This window comes from Peromyscus leucopus, chromosome 19, assembly GCF_004664715.2.
Source record: "Peromyscus leucopus breed LL Stock chromosome 19, UCI_PerLeu_2.1, whole genome shotgun sequence".
Taxonomy (NCBI): Eukaryota; Metazoa; Chordata; class Mammalia; order Rodentia; family Cricetidae; genus Peromyscus; species Peromyscus leucopus.
The window spans coordinates 24,106,746-24,124,517 of record NC_051079.1 but is presented as its reverse complement, the minus strand read 5'-3'; the positions used below and the strand labels follow the sequence as shown (position 1 = coordinate 24,124,517).

General features: G+C 51.3%; 2 protein-coding genes across 3 annotated transcripts in view; both read right to left on the bottom strand.

Annotated features, from left to right (window-relative positions):
• Positions 1 to 894: 894 nt before the first annotated feature.
• Positions 895 to 9,648, bottom strand: Reep2 (receptor accessory protein 2). 2 transcript variants are annotated; one of them, XM_028886790.2, is made up of 8 exons: positions 9,456 to 9,648; positions 7,790 to 7,862; positions 7,382 to 7,458; positions 3,286 to 3,406; positions 2,975 to 3,088; positions 2,561 to 2,708; positions 2,123 to 2,253; positions 895 to 2,035 (listed from the first exon to the last, which is right to left on the bottom strand). In XM_028886790.2, exons 1-8 carry the CDS (start codon positions 9,485 to 9,487, stop codon positions 1,967 to 1,969), a joined length of 765 nt encoding a protein of 254 aa, XP_028742623.1. In that variant the 5' UTR covers positions 9,488 to 9,648; the 3' UTR covers positions 895 to 1,966. The 2 variants fall into 2 exon arrangements, with proteins under 2 accessions (XP_028742623.1, XP_028742624.1); XM_028886791.2 differs by having other exon boundaries at positions 2,561 to 2,702.
• A 1,584-nt stretch (positions 9,649 to 11,232) lies between these two features.
• Positions 11,233 to 17,772, bottom strand: part of Kdm3b (lysine demethylase 3B) — a 62,836-nt gene continuing 56,296 nt past the window's right edge. Inside the window, 4 exon segments of the mRNA XM_028886789.2 lie at positions 11,233 to 12,642; positions 13,980 to 14,114; positions 15,710 to 15,886; positions 17,073 to 17,212. Coding sequence (XP_028742622.1) covers positions 12,562 to 12,642; positions 13,980 to 14,114; positions 15,710 to 15,886; positions 17,073 to 17,212 — 533 coding nt within the window. The 3' untranslated portion in view covers positions 11,233 to 12,561.

Below are 17,772 nucleotides of genomic sequence, written 5' to 3'. Positions count from 1 at the left end.
AGAGAGAGAGAGAGAGAGAGAGAGAGAGAGAGAGAGAGATGTAACAAATCAAATTTATACAGAATGCCTGACCTGTTTTCCTGGCTATATATGTAAGTGCTAGCATGGTACTAACTTTATGAGGAATCTTCTAGAACGAGTCTCTTCCTTGACTGGTACCTTCTTCCTCTCCTTTCCAATTTAAAAAAAAAAAAAAAAAAAAAAAAAAGCCAAATTCCTCCAGGGCTGTGCTGGCTAGTTTTTATGTCAACTTGACACAGGCGAGGGGCATCTGAGAAGAGGAAATCTTGAGGAATTGCCTCCATCAGATAGGATGCCCGTGGTGCATTTTCTTAATTAAGGACAGATGTGGGACCGCCCAGCTCCCTGCGGCCGGTGCCGTCCCTGGGAAGGTGGTCTTCCATATACAGATGTGGCTTGAACAACCCACAGGAACAAGCCAGTAAGCAGTGTTCCTCCGTGGCCTCCGTTTCCTGTTTCCAGGTTCCTGCCTCGAGTTCCTGCCCTGACTTTCCTCAGGGATGGAGTGTGACCTGAAATAAACTCTTTCCTCTACGCGTTGCTTTGGGTCATGGTGTTTATCAAAGCAATAGAAATAGACTTAGGGGCCAACAGTGAAAGGGTTGCCTTCAGAGGGCTTGGCGAGAGGATTCCAGAGTGGGTAAAAAGGATCTCTTTTATTTATTTACTTACTTACTTATTTATTCTCAAGACAAGTTTCTCTGTGTGGTCCTGGCTGTCCTGGAGCTTGCTCTGTAGACCAGGTTCGCCTCGAACTCAGAGATCCACCTGCCTCTGTCTTTTGCTATCCCCCTCACAGTTGGGTCTTACTTCTCAGGGGGAGCCCTCCCCACTTATTGCCTTGGTGGGACAAGAACAACACAGAGGCCATAATGGAGGAGGTGGCAGAGTTTCCTTTATTGGCTCATCCAGTGGGCACTACCGAATCAGGAGCCTCTGGGCTCGTTTCTCTTCCTTCTTCCCGGATTCCACTTGGCCCTAAAAAGCTGGTAGAACCAGGACCAGGGGAGCGGTCCAGGTTGGTTCTGACAGGGGTTTGCTTGGCACAGGAAGGGGACCCCATGGCAAGGTAGGACGGGTCCCCTTGACAGGAGAGGAAAGGAGCCAAGAGCTCAGCAGGACCTCTACCGTGGGCCCTAGGAGAGGAGGATCCAGCCTAGGGGCGCGAATGGGTAAAAGATCCAGGATGGAAGGATCGGATCGGGAAGAGGCCCCTTGGAGCCTCCTTCTGTCAAAGGCTCGGGGGGTCTCTGAGAGACCAGCAGGGGAGGATAAAGAGGAAGAAAGACCAGGGCTGAAGTAGGGAGGAAGTGACCACTTTTCCCAGCCTCCCCAGCATGCACACCCTTGGAATCCCTCCTCTTTCTGGCGGTGATGCAGAGCGCACGGCCCCTACCAGCTGCAGTTCCCGGAAGGTCCGTGTAGCTCACTTTCAGCCCGTGTCTGCCACTCACAGTTGTGCCGAGTGACACCCCCCCCTCGGATCTGCCCCATTCCTTCCCCTTCTCGAGGAGCCTTAAGCCCCGAACCCCCTCCTTGGTCTGTCTGGACTGTGGCGGCCACGACCCCTGTTCAAGGAAGAGCGGTGGAGGCCCCAAGCGGCTGGCCATGGTCTTCAGCAAGGCACTGGATGGACGGGGCGGGGCTGGAGCGGCGAGAAGAGCGGGGCCGGCCAAGGAGCCCCCACCTCCTCCCCAGGGCTCAGTCATCAGCTTGCGTCCCCCACCCTACAGCTGCGCCTCCCTCCTCGTTCGTTGCCAAGCCCCCCTCCGGAGGAGTGTCCATGGGGGGGGGCACGGGAGACAGCCATCTGGGGGGCGGGGGTCTCGGGTCGGAAACACTTGGGCTGGTGGCCCACTTGTGGAGCGGGGGTGCTGGGCCGCGCAGCTCTTCCCAGTGCTCGCTACCGTCTTACACTGGAGGGGTTGGGGGGGACGGGAGGACCTCAGGCTGAGTCGCCCCCTCCAGAACTCTTCTTCTTGGGTCGGGTCTTCAGCGTCTTGGAAGCCACTGGCTATGGAGAGAGGATGATGGGGCTCAGCCTGGCCCCACGCCGTCGGGCCCCATCCCCCCCCCCCCAGGCCACCGCCTGCAGTCTCACCTCAGCTTTGGGCACTTTTTTGATAGTTTTGGTCCTCTTGGTTGCCTTATCTCCCAGGTCGTCTTCTGAGGTCTCAGTCCGGAGTTCTGCCTGGCTTGTGCTAGACCTTACGCTCAGGGCAGGGTCATCTCCTAGTTAGGGGAGGAAAGGAGAGTGGGGGGCGGGGGGAAGAGCTGGAGAGATGGCTCAGTGGTTAAGAGCACTGGCTGTTCTTCCAGAGGCCATGAGTTCAATTCCCAGGAACCACATGGTGGCTCCCAACCATCTGTAATGAGATCTGGCGCCCTCTTCTGGCCTGCAGGCATACATGCATACTAAATAAAGGAATGAATACATAAATCTTTTGAGAGAGAGAGAGGGAGAATAAGGGTCCAGGGGTCTCTCTGGCTGGGCTTTTCAACCCTGTCCTCTTTCCCACAGCCCCGTGCCTGCCATTACCTAGGTCTTCAATGGTGTCCAGGAGACCCCCGGGGCCGGGTCGGAGGCGGCCATCTGGTCCCTGCAGTGACAGTGCATCCTCGTCTCGAATGAGAGTCAGGTCCTGCATGCTGAAGCTCCGGAGCTTTTCGGACAGCACCCCCTGGCCCTGGGATTACCACCACGCACCAAGAGAGCGAGAGGGAGGGCGGGCGGGGTGGAAACAGAGATTACCATGGTGTTGGGATTATTTCTCCTTTTGGCCAGAGGAGGAAACTGACCAGACAGTAGAGGAGACGAGGCTGGAGCCCCGAGCTGCACAGCCCGAAGCCTCCACGGCCTGAAGACAGACAGGGTGGATGCCCCGGGGCCTGGACAGGACCCAGGATGAACAGGGCGGGAGCCCCGGTGAGTCTGAACCCACCCCTGTCTCACCTTGGCGGCAGCGGTGACTGCGGCATTGGCGGCCAGGTTCAGGCCTCTCTTGCCCACCCTCATCATGGTCTCGTAGCTCTTGTCTCGGGCTTGTGTGATATATTCGTCGATCTCCTGGAGGGATGGGAGACCCGAGAGGTAAGGCTGCCGGCAAGTTACCTTTGTTCCCACCTGGGCAAAGACAACGCCCGACCCAGGGAGCCAGGCTCCGCAAGGGCGTGGCAGGCTCTGGCCACGCACGGGAAATGCATGTGGCTGCAGGCATGGGGAACGCCTCAGCTGGGCCAGGCTGGGAAACGGTGGGGCCAAACCTTTTCCTTGTTGGACAGCGTAGGATGCACGAACTTGCGGTAGAGAACGCTGGAGCCCTTGGTGTAAGGGGACAGCAGCCATATGACAAAAGCAATCTTGAGCTCGAAGTAGAAGGGGAACCTGTAGAAGGGGGACAGAGATGCGTGCAGAGCATATGAGTTAAGGGGGACACTGGATTTAGGAGCACTGACCCTGGACAGTTCCCACTGACCCTGGACAGGTCCCACGCTCTGGGACCACAAGGTTTCCAAAAGGACTGGGAGGGAAGGGGTGGGGTGCTAAACTGAGGCTCCATGTGGGAAGAAGTGGCCCCAATTGGGGTACATGCCTATAATCCCTGTACTCGGCAGGCTGATCACAGATTTGTGGCCACTCTGGGTTACCTAAGACCCCATCTTAAACCACAAAACAAACACCAGGCATGGGGTACTATCCTGAATCTCAGGCACCTGGGAAGTGGAGGCAGGAGGATCAGGAGTTCAAGGTTATCGTCAGCCACATAGGTAGTTCAGGGTCAGCCCAGGGAAACATGAGACCCTATCTCAAAAACTAAAGCAAAAAGAGATCCCAGAGGAATTTCCCCACCAAGCAGCCTTCCTTCTGCTTCCTCTACGAACCAGCATCTCTCCTTCCCAAGCCCTCGGTGCTGAGGTCTCTCTCCTGTCTTCCTGGTTCTTGCCTTCCTTCCGTGAAGAGGACCAGGATGGAGTCTGGATCGATTCTTGCTGCCATAAAATTCACCACCCCCCCCCTTTTTTATTCTTTTTTTTAGTATTGGCCTCAAACATGCTTGGCTCTCAACCATTGGGTTCTATCCCTGGCCTTTGACTTTTTAGTTTTTACTAAGTTGCCTAGGCAGCTCTTGGGTCTGTAGTCTTCCTTCCTCGACCCCCCAAGGAGCTGTGCTTGCTACGTGCTCATTGGTGTGTGTGTGTGCATGTGTGTGTCTGTCTGTCCGTCCGTCCGTGTGCATGCACGAGTGTGTAGACCAGAGGTCAAACCTGGTGTTGTTCTCTCACTGGCCTGGAGCTAGCAAACCCTCGTAATCCACCTGTGTCTACTGCCACGAGCTGAGGTTTATAGGCATGCGCCATCACGCCTTTTAAACACGGGTTCTGCGCTAACCATCAGGCTTCACCCACCCAGCCATCTCTCCAGCCCGTCAATATCTTTGTTAAACTTCCCTTGAGACGTGGTGTCACTGTGTTGTTCACGCTAGCCTTGGACTCCTAGGTGCAAGGGGTCCTCTGCTTCAGGAACAGGCACTCAGGTCCTTTGACTTTTCAGTCCTGCTCTCCGTTCCCCACAGGCTTCTATGCCCAGGCCACAACCTCCCTCAAGTCTTCCACATCCTCACAAAGCCCTCATCAAAGCCCTCTCCTTCACTGGTACCCAGGGAATCTAGACTTACCACCCTGAAATCTTTTTGTTTTTTCTTTGTTTTTGAAGACAGGGTTTCTCTGTGTAACAGTCCAGGCTGGCCTAGAACTCACAGAGATCCGCCTGCCTCTGCCTCCTGAGTGCTGGGATTAAAGGCGTGCACCTGAATCTTTTAACAAATCTCTAAATTACCTCTCTCTACCAAAACTATAGCTGGCAAATACAAGGGCTTTATCTACAAATGAAATGATATTTTGTCTTCCAATCTTTACATTTTTTTGTCTCTTATTTAAAAATGTTTGGGGCTGGAGAGATGGCTCAGCGGTTAAGAGCACTGACTGCTCTTCCAGAGGTCCTGAGTTCAATTCCCAACAACCACATGGTGGCTCACAACCATCTGTAATGAGATCTGGCGCCCTCTTCTGGCCTGCAGACATACATGCAGGCAGAACATTGTATGCATTATAAATAAATAAATCTTTAAAAAATATATAAAAAATGTTTTTGAAGTCAAGGACAACTTTATTAGAGCTTAAAAGGAAAACAAGGGCTGGAGAGATGGCTCAGAGGTTAAGAGTTCAATTCCCAGCAACCACATGGTGGCTCACAGTCATCTATAGTGAGATCTGGTGCCCTCTTCTGGCATAAAGGTTTATGTGCAGGCAGAGCACTATATATACTAAATAAAAAAAAAAATTTTTTAAAGGAAAAGAAAAACAAACAACAATCTCCAGGCAGGCAACCTTCAAACTTGGCAGCTTCCTGGAAGAGGAGGATGGAAGAGAAGGAAGAAAACCAGACATTTAAGCCAGCATGGAGGCCAGACCCATGGCTGACAAGCTGTCACATGGCGGAGAAAGAGTTAAGAAGCCTAAGACGTTAGCGAAGCTCCAAGCAGTGAGGGAAACAAGTTTAGGAAAGAGATGGGCCTGGTGTGGTGGCGCTCACCTTCAGTCCCAGCACTCAGGAGGCAGAGGCAGGTGGATCTCTGTGAGTTCGAGGCCAGCCTGGTCTACAGAGGGAGTTCCAGGACAGCCAGGGCTACACAGAGAAACCCTGTCTTGAAAAAAAAAAAAAAAAAGAGATGACTCAGGGTGTGGTTAGGAGAATTTGCTGCATTTGCAGCGGACCTAGGTTCAGTTCCCGGCCCCCACGTGGTGGCTGACAACTGTAACGCCATTTCCAGGTGATCTGACTGACGACGCCCTCCTCCGACCTCCTCTGGGACCGGGCACACAGGTGGTCCACAGACACACATGCAGGCCAAACACCCACACATACAAGCATCTTTTTTTCTTTTTTTAAGAGAAAGTTGGGCATAGTGGTGCAGTGTACACCTGTAATCCTAGTATTTGGGAAGTTGAGGCAGGAGGATTATTGCAATTTTGAGGCCAACTTGGGCTACATAAAGGGTTCCAGCCAAGCCAGGCAGAGATACATAGTGAAACTCTATCTGGAGAAAAGAGAGGGAGGGGAGGGAAGGGGAAGGAGGAGGGAGGGGGAGGGAAGGGAGGGGGAGGGGGAGGGGGAGAGGAGGGAGGGGGAAGAATAAAGAGAGGAGAAGAAAAATTATGTTTTTTTTTTTGAATTAAAAAAACAAAACAAAACAAAAAAGCAGACTTAGGAAGGAACATGGCTGTGGCCAGTAAGCAATTGCCTTTTGTTTTGTTTTTCGAGACAGGGTTTCTCTGTGTAACAGTCCCGGCTGTCCTGGATCTCACTCTGTAGACCAGGCTGACCTCGAACTCACAGAGATCGGCCTGCCTCTGCCTCTGAGTGCTGAGATTTAAGGCGTGTGCCACCACAGCCTGGATGCTATTGCCTCTTTTTTAAAATCTTAATCATGTATATGATGTGTGTGTGTGTGTGTGTGTGTGTGTGTGTGTGTGCTGGGTGCAGGCTCCTGCCACAGTGCATGTGTGGGGGTCAGAAGACGGTATCTGGGGCTGCTTCTCTCCTCCCACCCTTTCATGGCTCTCAGGAATCAAACTCAGGTCATCAGGCCCATGTGGCAAGAGCTTTGCTGAGGCTACCTTGCTGCCCCCTGCCCTGAGATTATGTAGCCCAGGTTGTGGCCTCACAACTGCAATGATACTCCCCACCTTAAGGTCCCCAGTGCTGGGATTACCGGTGACTCCAGTTCCCTGTACTTCGTACTCTTCAAGAGGTGCTTGCTCCTGCAGTGGACTCAGACATACATAGTCTCTGTCCCTATAACGAACGCGCCTACACTTCAGGCCTATTAGTGCCTGCAATGCCTTGGAAATACAGCATCCAGTGTCCGCACGCTTGAACTACATGCCTGTCCCACAAACAAGGAAGATGAGATTTAGAGACTGGTCATCTGTCTACTGTCCCAGTAAGGATGAAGGAGCAGATACAGACTCACTGGATTCCACTGTGGTGCTGCGGCTGACTGCCACCAGAAAGAAATGTGGAGGTTCTGGCTTTTTCCTCTCTGTTTGAGCTAGGGTAGCCCCGGCTGTCCTGGAACTTGCTATGGAGATTCTCCTGCCTCTGCCTCCAGGTGCTGGGATTAAAGGCGTGGGCCGCCATGCCCAGCTTCTTACTATGCTGATATCAGGCCTTAGGAGCAGTATTAAGGACACTGAGGGACTGTTGGGAGTTGGGGTCCCAATCTTCTGCCTATCTGTCTGGCTAGAGGAAGAAAGAAATCTGGGTCTTGAGATGTAAGGAGGGGGCATTGGACCTCACCAGGACAGTATTATATCCGTAAGTGTCTCAGCTGTGGTAAAGAAGGCAAAGACGATCCAGTACATCATCCATTTTACCTGAGGGACAAAGGGTAGTCTTAAATGGGGCCTAGGACGCAGGGGATGTAGACACGCAAGGCCCCCGAATACCAGGGCTAAGCCAAGGAAACCCAGGACCCCATATCACTGCCTGCTCCAAACTGAAGTCCTGGGAGAAAGTTACCCAGAACCTCGTTTTTGTCAATCAGACCAAGCCTGGGTGGGGAGTAGGAAACATCCCAGAATCCCTTTTGCTCAGGCTTTGTTGGGTAATGTGGCACAAAGCCACACTCTCCCCCCACCTGGAATGTGACAAAATGTGCACACACAAACCCCCAATTTGTTAACGGGGGAAGAGTTGTTCACTCACGTATTCCTTCACGTTTTTGGTCTTCACGGCCTTGTAGGAAGAATAGGCTGGGTACAGGGTCCCGAAGATGAGCCTAGGGAGGCAGGCATGGTTACTGGGCCCTTCTCCCTCCCAGCTCTGCATCAGCTGGGGGGGGGGCTAAGGCGTAAGGGGACAGAGCTCCAAAGAAGCGCCAGCTGGCTGGGGAGCTCTGGTCAAGGGTTAAGGCCAGAGCAGTCAAGACTCTGAGACACACATCCAGCCTGGATGAGTGGGGCCCTTTCCCTCGACCCAGGGGCAGGAGGACCCAAAGCGGGCCCTTCCGTCAGAATCTTTGGCTATGCACAAGCATGTTACTGGAGTTGAGGGGGCTGGCCACTGCCATGAGATGTCTTCCTTCTTGGCCTAATGCCTACTCAGCCCATCTGCTCATACTCTCCACTTCATTGTCTCAGAGACAGGCTGTGTAGGACCAGTGAGTGCCCCACATCTAACATCACCTAACAGGGCACCCAACCTGGCAGTCAGAGAACTATTGGGGTCCTGGGACCAGGGGGCACAGGTGCAGGAGGCCCTGAAAGAGACAAAGAGGTTTGCAACCCCATGTCAATATCGTCTTGGGTCAGGTACAGCAGCAGACCTGGGTGTAAGACCGTGTCTGAGCATCCCACCAATGGGGGAGGAGGAGTCTTATATCCTGTAGGGAGTTTGCCCAGGCCAGAAGCAGCCATCCTGAATGCCACACAGAGAGATAAGGCCTCTAGGGGGTGGGAAGAGGAAACTCCAGTGGTTTGAGAGGAAACCAGGACACAAGTATGTATGTGACAACACTGAATGAGGAGAAGGGTGGGGCTGCGATCGGGATGCCAGTCCTGACGAGGGCTGAGGGCAGAGCCCTAAACCAGAGGGTTGGCTCTCAAGCCCAGCCCCTTCAAGTGTGGGTGTTGCCTTGCCAAGGCAGGGCACTCACTGCCCGTGCTGGTGGTAGGTAGTGGGCCAGAATCCTCAGGGCCACCATCTAGGCTTGTGTGTGTTTGGGGGAGGGAGGGATGTTTTCCTGTATCTGGGGGAGGTGCCAGGGCCATGGCTCCACAATGTGACTGTTACAGTGTGTCTGGAATTAAGGCCACCACATGTTTTCCCGTCCTAGGCAGATAATACACATCCTCCATCCTGGCACCTCCCCACACTTTGTCCTCTCAGCACCTTCCCTCCTGCATGCCTTGGACAGGTGTCCTCATCCACAGCCAGTGGAAGTAGGAGAAAGGCCTGAAATCTTTGGGATCTGAGCTCTGGAATGATGAGGCCATGTTCCCCACTCTTCCTGAGGGGAAGGAAGGTCTTGTACGCTGGGCTCCTCCAGCCTGGATCTGCTCAGTGGGGGAGGGGATGTGCCCGCCTCCCCTTATAAATCAGTAGCTGCTCAGCCTCTGGGATGGGGGAGGGCGCAGGAGCAAGGCAATTAAGAATAAACAGGCTTTAAAAATAATGTGGGTGAGGTCTCTGGGAAGCCAGGCCTGCCATGCTCCCGCTATGCGCCCCTTCCAGTCTTCCGTCTCACATCTCTGTCTCTGGGGACACCACACAGGGACCCTGGGCTGATCCATCCCAGGCTTGAACACCGCGCCCTCCATCACCGGCCCCCCTCACCCCCAACCCGGGCGAGCCCCGCTGCCTCCGCACTCACACCACCAGGCGAGAGATGATCCAGGACACCATGGTGGGGCGGGGACCCAGCCTGGGCGAGGATGCTGCTGCCCGAGGCCGGCGGTGGAGGCAGCAGGAGCTGCAGTTAGCAGCGGCAGCCGCCGTGGGGTCAGCGGAACGCGGAGTTGCCGCCGTTAAAGGGGAGGTCCCTGCCGCAGCAGCGGGCCGTGGGCGGTGGCGGCTCTTAAAGGGGAGGCCGCGGTGTCGGCGCGCCCCCCCAGCACCTGCTGTGGCTGGGCATGCGCCTTCACCCTCAGTGCCCAGCCTCGCTCTAAATCGCTTGTTCACTTTGCTGGAGCGTCAAGCGGGAGGCCAAGCGCCCGGCGGGGACCCTTTTGCTTCCATCCTTTGACATCAGCTTCCACCCACCTCCGGCCCTGCCCACATCAGGTTGAAGGCTTAAATATCCCCCAGGGGCCACAGCTGCTTTATTGCTTAACTGCCGGGCACCGTGCTTGGAGCTTCGCATGTTATTTCATTGAATCCTCACAACTACCCTATAAGGCAGAAGTTATAATTAGCCTCATCTTGAAGGTGGGGGTTATTGGTTTCGCTACTATGCTGAGGGTCACAAAACCACCAAGTCATACTTGTTGATATGAAACTAAGAAGTTTATTTTACAGGCTACATGCTCCAAAAACTCACCATCAAGAACTTTACAGGCTCCATAAGGACGTCTACCTGGGCGCCTGGGGCCAGGCACAGCTGCACCTGCCCACTCCAGCCCTCGTCAATAACTGCCAATTCCCAGGTTAAAGGGAACCTGCCCACATGGTTTGATCGGACTTTTGGGTGGTAAATTGTGCTGGGGTTAGGGATATATGACATTTAATTTCACAGGGAGGGGGTAGGAGAGAGAGAGTGGGTCTCAAGTCAGTGAAAAGTCCGGAGACCTCAGCTCCACCCCCATCAGAAAGTACCACTGGTAGTGGATGTCCTAATTCTGCAGACATTTATATCCAGAATGTAGGCTAGCTTGCCTCCTGATTTTCACCAAAGCAACTTCATTCCAAAGCATCCCTCCTCCACTGCCCTCCTTCCTTGTCCCACTTTAAAGCTGCCTGCCGCATCCTGCGGCCTTTATGTTGAGGTATAATCCTTTTGGTGACCACTCTATTAACCTGTCCCATGCTCAGAGCTCGGTATTTCAATTCAAAGACTCTGATTCAAACCTAGCACCCTTGAAAAACACAAATGGTCTATTTCCAGCCTGATAATTATGTTCCTGGGCTCAAATGCTTTGGAAGGCGTTTTCAAACAGTTTTCTGAGAAGCAGGCCTCTGATGGTGCCTCCTGCTTTTCTGTACAACCCCCTTCCCCAAAGGTCCCCTTTACCTAGAATGCAGCCTGTCCTGACCCAGAGAACACTTGCCTTTTGCTTAATGAAGAGAACCCCAGTTCTGAGGCCACACACTTGTGGTATGCAGCCACAGAACCTCACAACCTCGCCTGGAGCTCTGCTCAGGCTGCACATTAAGGCACTCTTCTCTCGTCCTGCACCCTGGAGAAGGAAGGAGGACCCCACTTACCCCCTTTTGTTCACTGAGAAGGAACCACAGGGAAACAACCCCTCTGCCCACTCACCAATCAACTCGGGTGGTTGCTTCCTAGCCTTACCGGGCACAAGGCTACAGGGAAGAGCGATCCCCAGGCGCAGGGCGGCAAGCAGACCTGAAATCAACCCTGTCTCTAACCGCCCACAGTGTGGTCTTGATGTTAGAAAGGTTGGCACACAAAGAATTTTGTCTACTCCAAACAGATTTGTTAGATTTTTAATAAGAACATGGAAATCCCAATCAGCCCTTCAATAAAATTAAGTACAGAAAGTGAAATTAAAAGTATTCTACAGTAAATGACTTTTATTTAAAAAAAAAAAAAAAAAAAAAAAAAGGTAAGTGTGAACATATGACCAAGGCTGCGGGGCGGGACACCTGGAAGAGATACATTTCCCAATGTATCGGTGAGCCAGTGAATTCCATCATTTCCAAGTAAATTCTTAATAAAAACTCCACTGAGTTGTAAAGTTTTGTTGAAAATATTTCCAGACAAAACTCCAAAATAAAAACAAAAAACTCTTAAACTGGAAACCCAACTTTCCACCCCATTTGGAGACATCCGAGGAGTCGTGTGGAACGCTGGCCGTCGGCAAACAGCCCCTGGGTCAGCAGTGTGCACGCGGGGAGCGCTCCACAGCTCCGACACGACACAGTTCTTTCTCAGACAACTGTTCCCCCAAGATAAGACAGAGAGGGGGAGAAACTCAAAGGATTTTAATTAAACGCCAATTCTTCTAAATTGCGCTTTGGCTGATCTTGTGCTATAAGGGGCAGCTGAGTTCTAAAAATCAGATCAAATTGTCAAAGAGTTTTATTGAAAGGAAGACTAAAGTAATGTGCCTTTCCTCAGAGTCCAGGAAAACAACTGTGTTATTTCAAAAGTTCTAAAAATATCTACTTTCATGAAATAGTAACTATTTCACTACAAACCTATTTTTCACTAAATACACACGTTTCCTAATCCTGGAGCCTCCTGGGAAAAGCCGTGGGCTCTCCCTGGGTCCTGAAGACTCCAATGTCCACAGAGAGTGTGGGGAAGGGCTGCTCCCCCATCTCCTGGGATGGGCCAGGTCAGAAGTCATGTGCGGAGACACAGCCAGGCTTCCAGCAGGCACATTCAATCATCACCTTTCTCTACTGTCCTGACTTCCTCCGCCTCCAAACACAGTCCCCTTAGCTAGGCACGAGAGGAACAGAGAAGGAAGGTGTGCCCACGCTCCTGGTTTCCATGGTCTCAAACCAGGAGAATGTGCAGGAAAGCCCAGCGATGTTCAAGCAACCTGGATTCCCAAAAGGCCACTGGATGGGCATGTGGCACCCTCGGCTTCGAGTCTGAAACGGTGTGTGTGAACAGTGCGGTTTTCTGGTGTCGACCTTCGGTGTTGGTTGAGGCAGCATAGAGAGAGGCTGGAGAGTTGTAATACTGACCACACCAGCTCGGGAAGGGCGGCTGCTCCTGCAGAGCCCTGCTCTTCCCTGGTGAGTTGTGAAAGGCCTGCTTCACAGGAGAGCTGGGAGGTCCCCAGGCCTTACGACCTTGCCAGTTTGGATTCGTGGGCCTTGAGAGTACCAACAGCATCTTTCACTGCGTGGTATATGATGTTCTTCACCTAGAGAGAATCAGCACTGTCAGTCCACGGCAGCTCACAACTGAGATCCATGACCTACTCCAACAACAAGCCACTGAAAAGCTAATGGGGACACCTGGGCGGTACCTATGCGCTTCCCAAACCAAGCCCCCATGAGTTAGTTACAAGTCCTGCAGGGTATGAGGGTCACACTCAAGGAAGACCGTGTACAGCCACCATCCCTCCTGTTCTCACTAGGTGCCGGGCAGTGTCATAAAGCTATTATGTGGACCGCTGGTTAATCTTTGCCATGAGCCCATGAAGTACATTTTATCAGGAGCCTTGTTTAAAGATAAGATACTGAGAAAATCGAGTTCCAGGGAACTGGACCGGGCACAGTGGCACATGTCTGTAATCCCAATGGCTGAGGCCAACCTGGAAGACTGTCCAAAATACCCCTGCCCAAGACCCCACATCGATAAGCAGTGCCCGTGGGTAGGCAACGGGCTGTCTGCACAAGGTGGGGTCAGTGACTAGCTCTGGTCACCTGGCTTAGCTGCAAGTGCCGCCCGACACTCACTGAGCCATCTTGCCAGCTCCCCTCCCCCATTTCCGAGACAGGGTGTTACTATTTAGCCAAGGCTGGCCTCTAACTCTATGAGCTTCTTAATTTAGATTCACAAGTAATGGGATTACAAGAATGTGCCACCAGGCCTAGAGCTTACGTGTCTATTCTCATTTGTCTAAAAGAGACATATTTTACATGTGATGTTGGAAGATTTCACTAACGTTATTAAATAAACTGTCAGGCTGAAGACTTTAAAAGGACTGAGAAGAAGAGTATTATTTCTAGGGTAGAAAAGTAAGACAAAAAGACACACTGGCACTTTAACAGTGTTGTATGTGTACACATGTGTATTTCATGTATACGTATGACACAAGAGGCCCTCTGCCTCTACTGATCCTTTTCTGTTACTTAACAAAGCTGCACTGTGTACTGTGTTTCTGATTTGTGCTGGGGAAAGTCGTCAACGAGACCAACTTCTGCCTTCACCAAGCTCAATTAAGCTTCCATTTTAGCAAGCTAGCCATGAACAACTCAGAGAACACAGTGTGTCAGATGATGAAACCATTACAGAAAAAACAGGGATCAATGGGACCTGAGGCCTCAGCAGAGCTGAGGCTGCCGTCATAGTGTTCTCAGAATTACATTTACGTATGTGCGTGTACACACTGAGTACCATCGGGCATGTGTGGAGGAGGAAGCCTTTATACGTCCAGACATAGTTTTCCAGAGTCATTTCTCTACCAGAAAAATACCCTATGAGGAGAATGTGTCTACGTGAGCATTACCTGGGAAGACAGGAGAGATTATTTACCTGTAGTTTATCCTCATGATTCGTGTGAGTGTTGGAGAGATGCCTGAATTCCTGAGTCAGGCGGAAACAGTGCTTCACGTGCTCTGGAGACACAAAGTCTTCTGCTACTTTTATGCAACTATACAGATTGTGAACCTGGGGTGAGGCAAGTACAGGAGGAAAATGGAGACATTAGAGAGTCAGTAACTCATAAGAAAATGCCACTGAGCTGTGGCAGCGCACGCCTTTAATCTCAGCACCTCAAAAGGAGGGCAGGTGGACCTCTGTGAGTTTGGGACCAGCCTGATCTACACAGGGAGTTCCAGGACAGCCAGGGCTACACAGAAAAAAAAAAAAAAAAAAGAGGAATGCCCAGCAGTGGTGGCGCACACCTTTAATCCCAGCACTTGGGAGGCAGAGGCAGGTGGATCTCTGTGAGTTCAAGGCTAGCCTGGTCTACAGAGTAAGTTCTAGGACAGCTAGGGCTACACAGAGAAGAAACCATGTCTTAAAAAACCAAAAAAGAAAGAAAATGCTCATGACAGTAAAACACAATCTGCTTTCTTTCTTCCTTTTTTTTTGGCGAGACTTATTACTATGTCACTCATGCTGGCGTTTAGTTCTCAGGTTTCAGCAACCCTCTTGTCTACACCACACGCCACTGTCCTCTGTTAATTCTACAGAAACAGGGAATGCAGGTTCAAAAGAACGGCTGCAGAGATGGCGATGGCTCACCAGGCTCGTGTGCGGCCACCAAACCTGGCAGCCTAAGTCTGGTACATGGAACCCAAAAAAAGCTAGTTGTGAAGCCGGGCGGTGGTGGTGGTGGTGGCGGTGGCGGCGGCGGCGGCGCACGCCTTAACCCCAGCACTCGGGAGGCAGAGACAGGCGGATCTCTGTGAGTTCGAGGCCAGCCTGGGCTACAGAGTGAGTTCCAGGAAAAGGCGCAAAGCTACACAGAGAAACCCTGTCTTGAAAAACAAACAAACAAGCTGGTTGTGGTAGCATACGCCTTTAATCCCAGTATTAACCAGGCAGAAGTAGGCTGATCTCTGAGTTTGAGGTTAGCCTGATCTTCATAGTGAGAACCAGGCCAGCCAGGCCTACATAGCCAGGCTGTCTCAAAACCAACCAACCAATCAACCAACTTTTAAAATATAAAAACATTAGTATTTTCACAGAAAATGGTCTGAAAAATATCTAGCACAATGCTAATATAATATATTAGTAAGATTTCCTCAGGGAAGAAGCCTAGATTGAAAGTCAGAATGAGGAGTTTGGGATAGTTCAGGTAGCTGATCCATAACTGTCTACCTCTGTAATAGTCTGCACTGTTTAAAACATTCTAGGAGCCAGGCTTGATGGTGCCTGCTTTAATTGCAGCACTCGGGAGGCAGAGGCAGTCAGATCCCTGTGAGTTCTAGGAAAGGCCAGCCTGGGCTACCAAGTGAGTTCCAGGAAAGACGCAAAGCTACACTGAGAAACCCTGTCTCAAAAAACCAAAACAACAAAAAATAAATAAATAAATAAAAACAAAAAACCTAAACCAAACCAAACCCAGAAAACAACGCCCCCCAAAACAAACAACCAAATAAGCATTTAGAGTTACAGGGAATCAAATGAAAACAAAACAAAACAAAACAAAAAAAATGCCAACTCATGATACTAGAGCGACCAGCCGAATGCTGCCACTTAGAGCCACAGAGGGCAGCACCGTGGAGCCGCTCGGCCAGCTTCCACTGTCACCCCACCTGGTGTGGGGCCCCAGCAGGGATGAAGACGGCATCGCCCAGGAACTGCACAATGGCCCAGCCTTGCACACCATACTCCTCAAAGAGTCGCTTTCGGAGGATCTGGTCCAGATACCAACTTTGGTCGTGAATTGGGTCGTGATCAGGAGGGTTCTCCTGGCCTTGTTCTTCTCCAACCTGAAATCATAATCAAAATTTTTTAAAAAAAAGTAGCTTTTCCTCCCTAGTTTCTAGTTTCATTTACCCACGGTCAACTGTGCTCTAAAAACACTACATGGAAAAGTCCAGAAAGGATTTGAAGTTTGAAACCGTGTTTATTATGGTGACAAAGTCTCTCCACTGTCCAGCACAACCTCATGCTAGACACGTGCTATCCTCGTCCAGAATAGCTGTCTCTCAGGGCCTGTGAGGTTTAGACGCCTGTGAGGTCTCAGAGAGCACGTGTTCAATACTCTTGATGCAGTAACGGCTCCCAATGGACAAAAGCAGCCATGAGGGCAACTCAGAAGAGACCTTCATAAGCCAGGGTGGGGCACATACTAGTAGGATTTGCTCAAGAAGGTGGAGGCAGGAGAACCATGAGTTTGAGGTCAGCCTGGGCTACACAGAGCCCGGCAGTGGTGCATGGCTCTAATCCCACCACACGGGAGGGAGGCAGAGGTTGGTGAAACTGAGCTCGAGCAGACCGATCGACAGAGGGAGTACCAGGACAGCCAGGGCTAACACAGAAAAACCCTATCTCAAAAAACAAACAAACAAAAAAAAAGAAGCTTCACAAGATAACCTCTTCTTATCTGGTATGTTTTAGTACCATTGTTGTTGAACCTTTACTGACCCTTATTAACTCAGTATTTAGTACCAGTATGCATATATAGGGAAAAAAAGATGCAGGGAGCCTCCTAGGGGTCATGGAATGCATTACCCCTTAAATACACAAAGTATCTTCTTCATTCTGCTGAACACGTTTTAGTGTGAGCTCAGGCCCCTTGGGCATTTGGAAAGGTTTCTTGGCCAATAGGTCTTCTCTTTTCTTTAGCAGTGCTGAAGATGGAACCCAGAACCTTATGTTTTTGTTTTTTATTTCTTCATTTATTGGCCTTTTGAGACAGGGTTTCTCTGTAGCCATGGCTGTCCTGGAACTTGCTCTGTAGACCAGGCTAGCCTGGAACTCACAGAGATCCACCTGTATTTGCCTCTAGAGTGCTGGATTAAAGGCGTGCGCCGCCAGGCCTAGTCAGATTTTACAGGCCCCCACCATGCCTTGTCTAAACAGGTCTTTACTACCAAGCGACTTTACGTGAGAGACCTTGGTGGCTCCTAGCTCCCAGCCTGGAGCTGAGGACGCAGCCCAGCAGGGGCGTACCTTCCTGAGCAGTTCTCGGATCTTCTCTGCGTCCTTGGCTGCATAGATGTGCCATAAAGCCCCTGGCTTCTCTTTCCCGTCATGAATCCTCTGCTTGGTCACCTCATCAGCATCTCCCTCATCAATCGTTTTGAGGACTTCTGAAAAGAACAAGTGGTGATGGCAAAGTGAGCAGTCTGATCAGGACCTCTAGGGAAAATGCCCATCAAAACAAGTTTGGGCTCCGTTCTTCTCTATCTGAGTCATATCACAAGAATCAAGAACCAAAACTTGCTAGGCATGGTGGTGCAGGCCTTTAATCTCAGCACTTGAGGCAGAGGCAAGCGGACCTCTGAGTTTGAGGCCAGCATGGTCTACATATGGAGTTCTACACAGACCCCATTTTTAAAAAAGAATCACAACTCATTTGGAGGCTGGTGAGATCATCCAGCAGTAAAGGCTCCTGCTGTCGTGTCTGACGACCTGAGCTGGACCCCAGGGACCCATGTGGTGGTCGGAGAGAATGACAGGGTCTCACTATGCAGCCTTGGCTGGCCTGGAATTCACCACATAGACAGGCTGGCCTTCATCTCTCAGAGATCCACCTGCCTCTTCCTTCCAAGTGTTGGGACTAAGGGTGTGCGTGGCCACTGCGGCTTCTTACGGGAATCCAACTTAGGTCTTCACGCTTGCCTGACAAGCATTTACCAGCTCGACTCCT